Source organism: Volvox carteri (assembly GCF_000143455.1).
Source record: "Volvox carteri f. nagariensis unplaced genomic scaffold VOLCAscaffold_9, whole genome shotgun sequence".
NCBI lineage: Eukaryota > Viridiplantae > Chlorophyta > Chlorophyceae > Chlamydomonadales > Volvocaceae > Volvox > Volvox carteri.
The window spans coordinates 1156773-1170427 of NW_003307552.1; the positions used below are offsets into that span (position 1 = coordinate 1156773).

Here is a 13655-nt window from a genome sequence, read left to right on the forward strand (position 1 = left end):
CACTGGTAAGAGGCGTGTTTGGCCTAGCTAACCACGCGATGGGGGCAGGCTTTAAGGACACGGAGTGATTGCCTCGAGGACCGCAGGTGGCGCAACTTGGAGAAGAACGACAGTCTTCAGATATACAGCAATTATGGGATAGGAGGCGCATACGGCCTCATCGGGCTCGTCGCTTTCGTAAGTTTACTTGGACCGGGCAGTCCATCCCCCAGTGGAAGCTTTCCGCACGCGAACAGGGTGAATACTTCTGCTGTAGGTTCAACTCATTCGACTACAACTACGGGTGCCAGAGTATGGGTGGACCACACAAAAAGTCTTCCACCTGCTCAACTGCTTGGTCTCGGTCTTGCGATGCTCGGTATTCTTCTTCCGACCCGCCCTGGAAGGGCTGCACCCAGTAGTCACGAAGCTGATGCTCTTGGATCTACCGGGTAAGGATCGGGCCGTTGCCTCTTTCCTTCAGTCACTACCACTCCGCCACGTCGTTCAAATCCTTGCTCCGGAACCGCTGCAGTAACTGCACAACACTAGGAAGCAGTCCGCCATGAGCCGTTCCATCCCCTGCCTTCCTCCCCTGCCTCCTCCATCTGCCAATCCAATGAACGGGCATTACACGCCGCTTTCCGCAGCAATTCGGCCCTATCACCTGCACGCGGTCCCAATTCGAAACTCCCTTCTCGTCAGTTCTCTACCCTCTTTAACACATGCACCGTATGTATGAGTCTGGCAACTACAAGACACATGTTGCAGCACACGCAGCAGCAGCAGTCCAGCAGTAGCCTTGCAATCCCAATTGTGCCGTACCGGCGCGTCACCTCCGTTCCGTTGTTCCGCAGGCCTGCTGTTCTTCACAACCTACACGCTGCTGGTGCTGTTCTGGGCGGAGATCTACCAGCAGGCCAGGAACCTGCCCGCGGCCGCGCTGCGACCCACCTTCCTCATCATTAACCTGGTGGTATACGGAGTGCTGGTGCGTAAAATTCCCTCTGGGGCCCTTATTCCGCATTTGCGCATGTTACCATGCCCTTCCACGCATTACTTAAGGAGGGAACAACTCCTAAGTTGTGTGCGCATGGCACGGGGGGAGAGGTGCATATGCACGCCCGGGTGGTTTGTGACGTGTAGCATTGCTGCGTGTTGCGGATGTTGGGGTGGGTTTTGAAGGTCCAGCGTGCACCCGCGCCCACCGGGCGATTGCTGGCTAGCAGTTAGCGGGTGAGATGGGCGGGGTGACGCGGGGATGGCGGGGCACGACTAGACACGCCTCCGAGATCATGGGGACCAGCACAGCACAGGAGGAACCCCGAGGGCAACCAAATGCTTGGGAGGGGCCCAGGAGGGCATGGGTGCAGTCGGGGTGGGTGGTTGGGGTTTGGAGCGGAACCCACCCCCTCACACCCATTATTAATGTAATAGGGGAGGAGAACACGAATTTTTGGCACTGAAGCTGGGGACAGCTGGGAAGGCCGTTTCAGAGAGGGGCTAATAGCACCAGGTAAGGCGCATTGTCACGTCTGTGAAGTCTGGCCACACCCCTGCCGCTATCTGCCATGCTCTTTGTGTATCATCGAGCTGGACTGTTGGATCACCCTCACGCGACGCCGGTGTTCGCCCTGCCGCGAATATCCTCATCCTGCTGCGAAGGCTGGCCTGTGGGCCCTCATTACCTTTGGTAAGACGTCAGACGTTCAGGAGCTGTCGTACACCATATCCAACTTGTGGCTGGCGGCGGTTTTCATGGCGGCGGCGGCAGGCTTCCTGCTGTACGGTGGCCGTTTGTTCGTAATGCTGCAGCGCTTCCCCATCGAGTCTCGCGGCCGGCGAAAGAAGCTGGCGGAGGTGGGGCTGGTCACATCCATTTGTGCGGGCTGCTTCACTTTCAGGTGAGCTCACAGCCCGTAATGGTGCGCCGTGTGTGATGGGCCGTATGTTCGGGTCGCAAAGGGGTGACCCTGCTGAAGTGCGGTGCCGACGACTAGAGGGCGATGGCTGGCACATGGCGCATGGATGGGGCCCCATGCATAGGGGGAGGGCCGCTGTGCGGGAGGCCCGGTGGGAAAAATATATCTAAAAGTGAAAAGCAGCAGCTGCCGACGTCCAATACCGAGCACCAGCTGCCGGCGTCCTTATGTGCCGGGAGGCCCGGGAGGTAGCAATGCAACGGCACGGTGCGCGCCTGTCTGGTGCTACATAGGAGGTCCGGGACGGGGCCGCGGGGGCGCCGGCAACCCTGCCAGACCCGGGTCCCCAGCCCCACACGAGTTGAAACTGTCGGTAGTTGCTGGATTTGACAAGAGCGGAGCTGGCTGGCTGGAGCCGGGAAAGACGAACAGCTTGTGACAGACAAGCTCATCGACTGCTGGCATCCCCGCATCTGCCGGATGCCTCTCGGTAGCCTAACTTGCGCTGCTGCTGCTGCTGCTGTTTACTCTGCTGAACCCGCACAACCTCCGAACACAATACGCATTTGACCTCACGCGCAAACGTGCCTTCCACGCACACCTCTCGCAGGGCGGTCGTGATTGCCAATTCGGCTATCGACCGCAACGACCTGGAGGTGGACATGCTGGGCCACCCGCTGCTCAATATCGCCTACTACGCGCTGGGTGAGATTATCCCCTCCGCCTGGGTGCTCTACATCCTGCGGAAGCTGCCGCCTAAACGGACCCACCAGGGCTACCAGCAGATCCCCTCGCAGTGACCCTGCACCCTGCACGAAACCCATGAGGCATTCTGGTAACGTCTGAATGTCTGTATCCGACTGCTTTACCCCGGGACCCACAAGCTCCACCGCACTGGCCGCGGGCGCGACGGGTGGGGACTGGGCGCCGGATACGGGCTCAGCGATGGACGTGGGGCATTGTTTGTAATCTGGATGGGGGATGTGGTACAGGGGGCGTACGTGTTGGTACGGTTCTGGTAGTTGTGGCGGTTGATGGAGAGGACAGCATGCTGGAGGAGCGAAGGAGGCGGCGCACACGTGACGGTGAAGCCGAGGGCGGTGAAGAGCTGCCTGCAAGGCGAACAGGAGAGGTGGATAAGGGCATGGGATGGATGGAGAGGTAGGGATCAGGGAGGGTATGGACCGAGAGTTTTGGATCAAGCCCTAAGACAAGAAAATCCCAGGCAAATAAAGCACGGGAGGGGGACAAGGATATATCGTCCAGATGAGGCCCTATCGAGGTTGGTGGTAATGTGGTATGGCAAATCCCCTGTGTCGAGGGACCCCAAACTAGCACCTTGGCCACGCGTGGTAAAACGCGTGGTAAATACTTACCTGTGTACTTACCTGCCGGTGGACATGTGTGTGCGTCGTGTGTGTATGTGCCTGTGTCTTGAGATGGCAGCAAAGGCCGAACAAGCATGGCAAGGCAATTGGAGGTCCCCTAGGGATGGAGCGCGTAGTACTGCCCCGGCGCCGCCACCACACACTCCCTCCGCCTAAGGAAGGTGGTGTACGTTTGCATGTGCATGTTTGCACGAGTATGTACCTGTACGCGATGTGCAAGAACCACGGCACTGCGGAGGATTTGGGAAGTTGACGCTTCTTCTCCTGTGGCCTTATTGGTGGGGGGCTCTGTCCGGGGTACATCCGGTTTATCACCTGCTGCTCCACGTGCCGCGCCGTGCCGCGTGTCATATCACGTCGTCGTCGCCGTCATCATCATCATGTCGCACGGCACCTGCGGGACCCACTGAAGGCGCCGCGGGTCGCGCGGCCCTAGAAAAGAAACAGCGCGTCGAACTGCATTTCATACCCCATTGCTTTGTCGGTGTTGCCGCCGCCGCGGAGTGGCCTAGTGGGCTCCGTAGCCTAGCCTGCTGATGCGGGGCAGATCCGGTGCTAGGCCTGGTCACATGTTACTGTCGCGGGGTCCTGCGTCCTGAGTATCTTGGGTCGGTGGGGGCAAGAAGCGGGTCAGAGGAATTGCATCATGCAGAAGAGGTTCGGAAAGAAGGAGAGAAGAAGGAAGTGCCCGGAGAAGATACAGCCCAAAATTGCAATCCGCCGCCCAGCAGGGCAATACTGCTAATGTTGCAATTCCCCGATTCCCCTGTCCTATCTGACCTGGTGTAGTCCGGTGCGGCTGGCGAGTCGGGTTGAGCTTTAGCGGAATAATGTGCTGTGGGGCCCGGGGGGCGAGGGAGGGAGATACAGACCGCCACATAGCCGGGCTGCCTACTAGAGGGTTGGACGGTCGTTAGAATATTGCGTCACCAGAACAACACAGCCAGGTCTCTCGATTTCGGAGGTGGGGAATGAATGCGGCTTGTGGGGAAGGGTGAGTGGTGATTTCCGCTCGTTGCGGCGAAGGTGGTATGAAGCTGCAAGTGCTGAGATGCTACGGGACAGGTGGCCTTCCTGCTGCACCGGATGGGATAATGCAGGTGGGTTACAGGTGCGGGGATGATGGCGGCGGCGGCGGCGGCGTTGTGAGGGGATGTGCTGCTGCTGTCTGTGGGGGGTTTGTTCTGGGCGGAGATGCAGAGAGTGCTGAAGCGCCGACTGCGGTCGTAAGTTTAAAAGGGGGGAGGCGCAGGTGCGGTGGCGTTTCACGTCACGGTTTCCGTGCTGATGTGCATGCTGTGCGGCCCAGCCGTGCAATAATTCCCCGCCCTGCGTGATTGTGGTTGATAACGACCGGGGATTGGGAGTTGATGGACGGGAATGAAGATTATCTGTCTTGTTGATTCCGGCCTTGGTTGGCCGTTGTTGTTGTTGACGGCGTAATGACGGCTCCTACGGCGGACGGCGACTGTGGTGACGTCGGAGGGTGACGAAGGAGCGAGAGGAGGAGATGTGCCGGGGAGGTTCAGTTGAATTGCACACGTTGTAAAGATGTGTGTGGTGTCGCTTAAGAGGGATTAAGTCAGCGGCAGCACGGAGGCTTTTTAAAGGGCCAGCGGGTCGTCGCACCATAAGGGTCATAATGTAGGAATCTCAAGGCGTGCTCGATGACCAGCGCGCAACAAGGGTAACACGCATTCAGGGGAAGTCTGGTGCAAATGCTCTTGCCGAGGCTGGAGCACATCAACGACATCACAATGATGTATGCTACTCATGCAACACCCGCGTACGGCGCAGCGTTTCCTGCAAAAACTATTCACAATTCTGGCGTAACTTGATTGCTCACGATGTCTATTAGTTCAGTCGTGATCTTGAACGTTGAGCCTGCCTCTTGTTGAATTCAGTTGGTCTTCAGCCATGTGGTCATATATGGACAGGGTGCTATTGTAGAGCTCATGCCCAGCACCGTTCCTAAACAAACCGTGAACCCAGCTGAGAATGGGAGCTCGCGAAAAGAGGCGACGATGGAGAAGGAGGCCAGCTATAAGGCGAAACGCTACGCTTTAAAGTATCAACCTCCATGTATTTTCTTGGAGTACGAGGATACAACCAAGAATCGGCGGGTCAGGGCGGTGAGCTCGGTGGCAACAAGCGGGACCCAAATGGTCATGGCCTCTTCAGGAAGCTTCTTTTTTTTTTCGGACTCATTCAGCACGGTTCTATACAGGTCAAGCTTAATGGAGTTCAAGCTGATGTAGACGTGGACCGGCTAACACGGAAGGTGGGACGCATTGACAGCTCGAGGGTTGTATCAGAGCAACCTGCACATTTCGGAGGTATGCCATTACCTGCAGGTTATAAGGAGCTTTCCTAGGAGGCTTGATCCAACCTCTGTAAAGCATGACCAGGTTCGTAATGGCCAAGGAATACTGTTAGTGCCCGACCTGAAGGACACTCTTCACACTTTTTTGCAGTTTCCCCTGCTTGACTTGCCGAAAGTCGCATGTTTTTCTATGGTGACGTTATCCACAATGCAAATGCGGTCAAGGGCGTTAGGTAGTAGGCTGCAAGCGCTTCAAATAAGCCGTGGTGTTCGAGATGTATGCCGCTTGGTGCCGGAATTTCCATGCGATGAGTTTTGAACTCACATCGCGGCATACATCCTCATTGCTTGTCTGGGCCTTTGGGCCCTTGGGGCAGCACCACAGGGTCTGCCTCGGTTGCCTGTCCATTGCCCTACTTGGCTCAGATAAAGTCAGATTTTACCAGGGTCGACCACTGCCGAATATGCAAGGTTTTCTAAGGCTGACTTCCGATGGAACTCAGCTCTCCCAATTCTCCTGCATGCTTGCCCAACCACTGAACCACCATCGTACTTCCGTAACCTACAAGCCGGCATCCCCTCCATGCGACAACTCCATTGCATCCGCGTCTCAAATCTGGCGGTGCCGCGGTGCCGTTAAAACCCAACTCCAAGGGCCCTCTATTTCTCCTTACTCACCCGTACCTATCCGTACTTGCCCCGGCCGTACAGGTCCGCCGTCTTGTGGTCGCTTTGGTTGACTTTCTCAACAACGAATCCAACGGAGTAAACGGCGCTAATCCCTCAACACCAGCAACAGCGGGAGTTGCTAATGGGCTTGGCCCGGCACGTAACGGCACTACTTCACATGTGCCGTCACGGCTGGGCCCCGGCGGCGGCGGCAGCAACGGCGGCGGCACCGTTGCCACGGGTTCCAAAGCCTTAAGCCGTGCACATACGGATCTCAACCACCGCAGCGGTGCTAGCAATGGCGGCGCCGCCGGCGTAGCGGCGCCGCTACCGTCCATGTCGCCCCGGGGACTAGACCCCCGGAACGGTCCGGCGGCGCGATTGGCCATGTTGGGCCTGGAGGACAACTGCCGTGGCAGCGTCGAGTCGACCATGAGTCGATTCTCGACAAGTACGGCAAGCCCCAGCAGCAGTGGCGGCGGTAGTAGCGGCCGCTGCAGCGGCAACGACGTTGAGGAAGAGGACGAGGGTGAGGAGGTGGACGCCGTAGGGCGAGGTGGCGACCGAGGTGGCGGTGGCGGCGCCAACAGGTTGGACTTCGCGCTGGACGAGTTGGAGAAGGAAATGGCGGGAATGGGAGGTGGGTAGATGCAGGTTGTTTCTGTGTGTTCGCGCGCGCGCGCGCGTGTGTGTGTATTCGTGGCTGCACGGTTCTGGTTGGTTAGGGGTGGCTGGGCGGCCCGTGGCCGGGGCAACGGCGGCCCGTGGCAGTTGGGAATGCTCTCTCTTGTCTTATCATGTCTTTCTCAGTGGCTTCTGGGTATGTGACGGGGGTGCGCGGTTGGGTAATTGGCGGGGTGCCTTGCTGGGCACCGCATGTCGGCGAGGACGTGGGAGGTGGAGATGCGGTGTGTGGGTGGGAGGGTGGGAGTGGGAGTGGGAGTGGGAGGACTTATTAAATGTGGGTCATCGGCAGGGGCTCCTGGACACAGGACACAAGGAGGGCGCACGGAGGGCGCACGGAGGGAGGGAGGGGGGGAGAGAAGGTTTGTGGTTGGGGGTTTGGATGTCCCGGACTGAAGTCTCTGGCAACTCGGTTCGGAATGATGGAGCCCTAGGGCCGCTGGTGGGGGTGGGTAGGGGGGTTGGACCCGGCAGCGGCAGCAACAACAGCGACATCACTCTCTTGGGTTTTGCTCTTCCCCCAAAACCAGCCTTGTTCGCCTCCCCTTCCCTCCCCTCCCCTCCCCACTCCTATCCTCCCCTCCCCACTCCTCTCTTCCCTCCCCACTCCTCCCCTCCCCTCCCCACTCCTCCCCTCCCCGCTCCTCCCCTTCCCTCCCCGCTCCCCTCCCCTTCCTCTTCCTCGCTCTCTGCTTGGTTACTGATCTCCGCCTCACACACTCACACACCCACTCACTGAGGGGACGGGGAAAAGAGGGAAGAGCCCTTTCATCATCGGAGGACCTCGTTAGAACTCCCACCTCATAACAAGTTGCCCACCCAACCCTAACCCTAGCCCGCCGCACTCCGTCATACTTTGGACACTGTTTGGCAGTTGCTTTCCCTTCATGACTTGGCATCATGTAGATAGTCGGCCCTTAACGTCCTCTTCCCCCTGTCGCCCGCCCTTACCCACCCAACAGCAATCCTCACCCCTCACACCCTCGTCTCGTACTCGCCACCCACCCAACCTATCAGACTCCGGCTCGGACTTCTCTTCCATGGTCGTGCACGGGGGTCCCAGCGGCACGGGCTCCCTGGGGGTTTCTTCGGAGCTGGGTTCGGACTCCCGTACATCCTCGGTGGTTTCGGGGCTGCGGGATACCAAACCCCTGCCGCCCTTGCCACCACTGACCACGACCGCCGCAACCACTACGGGCTCGACCGTCACGGCGCCGCCGCCGCCGCCGCCGGGCAGCCGGACGGGGGCCTCCCTGGACGCGTCGGCGGCATCCGCAATGGCGGTGGCGGCGGGTAGCGGTGGAGGTGGCGGCAAGACCCGTTTCGCTGCGGAGGCGGAGAAGCTGGTTATTGGACTGGAGCTGACGGACGAACTGGATTTGAATAAGGTACGGCAGGGGGCCGTGGAGCCGTACACGTGCATGGGAGTTTGCTGGGCATGTGTATGGAGTTGGGGAAGGGGGATTGCCCCATCCTGGGAAGTGGAGGTTTGGGTTGGGGAGGGCCGGAGAGGGGAGTGAAAAGACGATTTCAACCACGAACGAGTGAAGCTGCTGCCAAGGAGCAGAACTGACTAGCAGGCGTTCTTGAAGGCGGCCACCGACCTCGGGATGATGCAATTAAGACGACCGCGGAAACCTGGCGAGGGGAGAAGGAAGGGGGGAGGCTAGAGGTGTGGAGAAGGCGAACCCGCGCGTTTACCTCGGCTGCGCTAATGAAACCAGACCGAAAAAGCCCCATGCTACGCGGCCGCGCTAGCGCGGCACGCACATATACATACACATACGTGTCACCCCTCCCCCTCCCCTTTCGCTTTCCGCCTTGCCCGTTTTGAGTTTGATGCTTTCCTCTTGTCCCCCTTCCCTTTCCTCCCAAGTTGCACGCCTGTATGTGTGTCTTTATGTATGTATCTTTGTTCTTACGTGCGTCTGTATACATGTACGCTGCATGTCTCCAGGTTACGGAGGTGGAGTTGCGGCTGGCCAAGCAGGCCATGGAGTCCGACTTCAAGAAGAACCAACTCAAGCCGGGGGATCCCGGCTACGTGTACGACAAGCAGGAGGACTTTGGACCGCCCACAGAGATCAACGACTGGGACGACAGCGAGGACGATGAGGAGGCTGAAGTGGGTCGGGAGATTGGGGTAGAGATGGGGCCCTACTTCCCCCCTTTCATGGTTCGTCTTTCCCCCCTTTCCCCCCCACACACGGCACAAACAGACAGACAGACAGACATGAATGTTTACCCGCCTTCCCCGTCTTCCCCCCGCACGCTTTCAGCCGTCAGGGCACCCCTCCCTTTCCCTCCCGGAGAGGACGGGGACCCTTCCCTCCCCCCGAGCCGTGTCGTTTATCCAAAACCCTAAAACCCTCCTCCTCACTCACAACGTCGGCAGGCGTCTGAGGAGCCGGAGGTGGACTGGGAGGACATCCACGCCTCCGTGTCGAAACCCAAGGGCGCCTTCAGTTCCTTAAAGGTACGGTACGGCACGGTACGGCAGACCCGCGTTGAGCTGTCCCGCCTCCCCCGCAGCAGCGTATCTTTTAAGGAAAGAGACGAGACATTCACTCTGCTTTCAGTTCCGCTTTGCGCACGTCGGTCCCCTCTATTCATTCTTCCTCTACCTCCACTTCCTCCTCCACTTCCTCGCCGGTATCTTTTGAAATTTTATCTAGACCACTGAGAGATTTTAGCTCAGCTTCCTCCCCCCTCAACCCCGGCTTCCCATACACATACAGGCGAACGCGGGACTTAGCTCCGAAGAGGACACCACCAGCCGTAACGCCCACAGCCCATACAACAGCAATGACTGGCCGTGAGGGGGGGCCCACATGAGCCGTGACGTCGTGCGTAGAGTGATGTGCGTGGCGTGGCGGCTGGAAGAGGGTGCTGCTGCATGACGTGTGTGCATGGCGTGTGTCGTAACGCACAACTGCAATTTGCGGTGCCGGGGTGTCGTGAGGTGCGGTGCTTTGATAACTTATGAACTAGAGGGGACAGTTCGGTCAGGGGGCAACCCGGGGAGCACCGCGAGCATAAACACGTGTGCGCGTGCGTATGTGTGTGAAAAGGAGAAAGCGGCGGAGAGGAAAGCGGTATTAGCGACGTGTGGCGCCAAGACGGACTAGGCCCCAAAGTTCGGTCATGAGCCAAGTAACCAAGCACCAGAGAGAGCGTGTGTGTGTGTCGGTGTGTGTTTGAGACCACGTGAAAACGCATCATCATCGTCGCCATTGTCGTTATTGGCGTGGTGTGGTGTGGTGTGGCGTCATGATTTGTTGGTGGGTGCTGTGATGCACCTCGCCGCAGAACGTCTCCCAAGTACCCGTCGTACCCGAGGTGGTGCAACGGGACGGCGGGGGATGAGGAGGGGCAACGACGCATCCCGTTTGTGAGGCTAGAGCCTGCCTCTGAAAACCATTAGTTTATTTCCCCTTCCCCTTCCCCCCATCCCCTCGGGAGGAGGAAGGGGGAGAGGAACTTGGAGAATGCTGGAGCGGCTGCCCCGCAGCAGAACCTAACGAGAGGGCCAGCGCCCCTTTCCTCCACAGCCACCCATAGTTAGATCGGCCAGTAACGCGGGTGACTGGCCGATGCGTGACGGCTGAAGGGTTCCCTGGCAGACAGGAAGCCCTTAAGCGTCATGATCGGTGTGGTAATGGTGGTGATGGTGACGGTTGGTCGGTTGGTTTGGACCGCAGGAGGGGGAGGTCGCGGCGCCGAAGGGGCGACCGCGGCGCCACCGCCGCTGCCGCCGTACAGGCGTGTGGCTTGGTTTTACCATCGCTTTGTGAGAGAGACTCCCCCTCGGACACCCCACCTGATGGGCCTCGTCCAACCCTTCACCCTAGAAGAGGTGGTGCATGAGGTTTAACAAGGTAGCTTGAAGCGGTGGAGGCGGTGCCGGCGCTACCTGGGGAAGTGTAATGTTGCGAATTGTGGGGTTTGGGGCCCCCGGTTCCGAGTCTGTGCTGTGTTGCCAGGGGTGGAAGAGGGAAAGGGGGGAAAAACGAACCACACACAGGGGAAGGGGGGACGGGCGGGGGAGGGAACAGGATGAGGGGGCTGATTAGGGGGCCGGCAGATTGGTGGTAGGGGCGTCGGGGGGTTGCACGATGAGGCCCCTCCGAGCAGCGGCTTCAAACTTCACGGGTGTGGTGCGGCGCGTTTTGTTGTGTTGTGGTACCCGCTGTGCAAGGCATTGTGGCTGTGTGAGGATTGACGTTGTGATATGCGTGTGGAGGTGGTATGATGCGTTGTTTCACAGATCGGGTGGCGCGGTGACTGCGGTTTTCGACGAGGCGGAGACTTGGCCGCTTAGGACGTGTGTCTGTGCCTATGTGCGTGTGAGAGGTGGTTGTATGAGGTGGTTGTACCCGGGAGAAGGTTGTTAGGGAGGAGGGCCGGATGTCATTCCGGACATGTTGGAGGCGAAGGAGGGGGTGAGGGAGTTGGGTGGTCACCCGTTTAGTTGGTAGAGGGGGGGTTGGGAGTATAGGCGGCGAGGGGGATTAGCGCTCCGCTGTGTGTGTATATGTGGCACAGCAGAGGGAGCTGGTAACGGTACGATTCGCCCATCCTTTCCCCTCCCCTCGCCCACCCCGGGTGATTTTGGCCTCTGAGCCTTTTTCTGAGGGCTAATCGTCTAATTGCTATGTATAGACTACGCATTTCCTTTGTGTATTTCTTTCTCTTAATACGACTGAGACTGCTCATAGCGTTCTGGCGCATTTGTCTTAATGCTTGGTTTACATGAACTCTTGGATTTGCACGGGACGAATTTGCGGACTTGGTGCGCTGCTTGGCGAACTACATTGGAATTCGGATACCTCCCTGCGTCCCCGGGCTCTGAGAGGAGGAGCGCCTCCCCGACTGGATATGTTGTGTAAGCAGAAGGGAGGGGGGTTTCCCAATCTGAAGAGCTGCTTCTGATAGCGCGGCCTGGAGCTGCCGGGTCGTTAGGGCGTCCTCCCCTCCGCGAGAGCGCCTTTCACCGCCCAGCGCTCTTCCCGACAAACCAAAACCCAATCGGAGAACTCGTTTTTCCCACGCCGATGCCGGTACCATTCGGCAGCATCACTGCTGCTGGGTAGAGGTGCGGGTTCCAACCACGTCTAGGTGGTTGGAAGTCACACATGTACAGGGGGGAGGGGGAGGGCGACTTGTGGGGGCTGTGTCCGGTGTGCGGGGACCGGAAGGGGTGTAGGAAGTTATTCGGTCAGGTCTCCGGGGCGTTGCGGCCAGAGGGAGCACGAGTTGGGTGGAGCAGCTGCCCCGGAGCGGACGATTGACTCGGTTAAGGCGGTCACGTAGGAAGTCGCAGCGGAACTTACAGCACGGAGGAAAGTGACAGCGGTCGTTACTGGGGTCCGTATGGGCCCTGGCCTTTGTTGGGATCGCAAGGGTTTGAGCGGAGGACAGCAGAGCATTCGCTCGGCACGGGTCCTGAATGCGGTGTGTCGGGCTTTTCCTTGCGGCCCCGCACTGGCCCTGCATGCGTCCGTCCTCGCTCCAAACGCGAGAGTCAACCCGAAAGTTGATCGGAACAGCAGCAATTACCACGGGAGGATGCAATGGCCCCCCACCGAGGAGTAGCTGAAAGTGCACACCGTGATCGTTCGCCGGAGCACACATGAGCCCTCAACATAAGGCCCACAGTCCGTTCCCTTCCCCCTGCAATGGCGCAGGGACTCTTCCCTCCCACCAAGGAAGGGGCCCCGCCAACCACCCGCCGTCCGCCTCGCACTGCGCCGATTGCGGGACATATCCCAACAAGCACCACCACCACCTCGTCCTCCCCTCCCACATCACCAGCTCCGCCCTGGCATCCACTTCCTCGCCAAACACTCAGACCCCAGCCCTCCTCTCTGCCATCTTTCACACGCTCCACAACCCCGACCCCGCACACCAACCCGTGTGTCTGTCTGTCTATCCACCTGTCCCGTCCGGGCGCACAGAAGGCACGGCGGTGGGCTGCACCGGTCGAGGGGGCCCTTGGGGCTCCGTAATCTCCCGCCGAGGACCTACATCCCCTCCTCTTCCCTCCTGTCCAGCCCCGCAGCTTCAGTGCCGCCAATTCCAAAGCCAGCGGCTGCACGACCCGGACCGCCCGCACCGCCAGGAGGTGTCGCCAGTGCTGCTGCTGCTGCGGTTTAGCCATCCACGTCTCCTGGCTTTCAATTCCAGCAAATCCAACGAACCCCCCGGGAGATCCAAAGCATAAGAACGACTAGCGAAACCAACCCCTCCCTCCTCCAACAGCCCCGGGAAACACCCAGACCCCTCCGCTTTCTCTCTGATGTCCGTTCTCTCTCCTTCGAACGCAGTGCACCGCCTTTAAGCTTTAGCGTAGCGCAGTAGCCTTCGCTCCTTTTCCGATACACGGCGACCCCCCGTCCCGCTTCGCTCCACCACTCCACTCTTCTGCCGTATGCCCACCGACTGCGGCCCCCCTCGGCTGAGGTCCCCCCCTCCCCCTTTTCCCACAACGCCCCTCCCCTACCTAATGCGAAAGAAACAGACCCCCGCCGTCGGACAAGCTCGAAATGAAGGAGGAATCCGCTCCACTCCAATCTGCTGGGATGTCTTGTCATAAAGGAAGAATCCGGTGCTGCCGCTGCTGGTTGTCGGGCTGCTGATGCTACTCGCCGGCGCCCACTGAACTAACTGGGAGCTCAACGAACAGGGACT

General features: G+C 59.3%; 2 protein-coding genes across 2 annotated transcripts; both read left to right on the plus strand.

The window, feature by feature from the left end:
• Positions 1 to 87: 87 nt before the first annotated feature.
• On the plus strand, positions 88 to 2701 carry VOLCADRAFT_58181 (uncharacterized protein; the record flags this gene model as incomplete). The annotated part of the gene is made up of 5 exons (XM_002948150.1): positions 88 to 177; positions 257 to 431; positions 837 to 970; positions 1645 to 1883; positions 2512 to 2701. Coding segments are annotated over 5 exons (828 nt in total), but the record flags the coding sequence as incomplete, so codon positions are not given.
• A 1563-nt stretch (positions 2702 to 4264) lies between these two features.
• On the plus strand, positions 4265 to 13432 carry VOLCADRAFT_103821 (uncharacterized protein; the record flags this gene model as incomplete). The annotated part of the gene is made up of 11 exons (XM_002948151.1): positions 4265 to 4283; positions 4390 to 4400; positions 5194 to 5421; positions 5502 to 5570; positions 6324 to 6921; positions 7983 to 8353; positions 8923 to 9090; positions 9361 to 9441; positions 9704 to 9780; positions 12780 to 12933; positions 13027 to 13432. 11 exons carry the CDS (start codon positions 4265 to 4267, stop codon positions 13186 to 13188), a joined length of 1938 nt encoding a protein of 645 aa, XP_002948197.1. The 3' UTR covers positions 13189 to 13432.
• Positions 13433 to 13655: the final 223 nt, after the last annotated feature.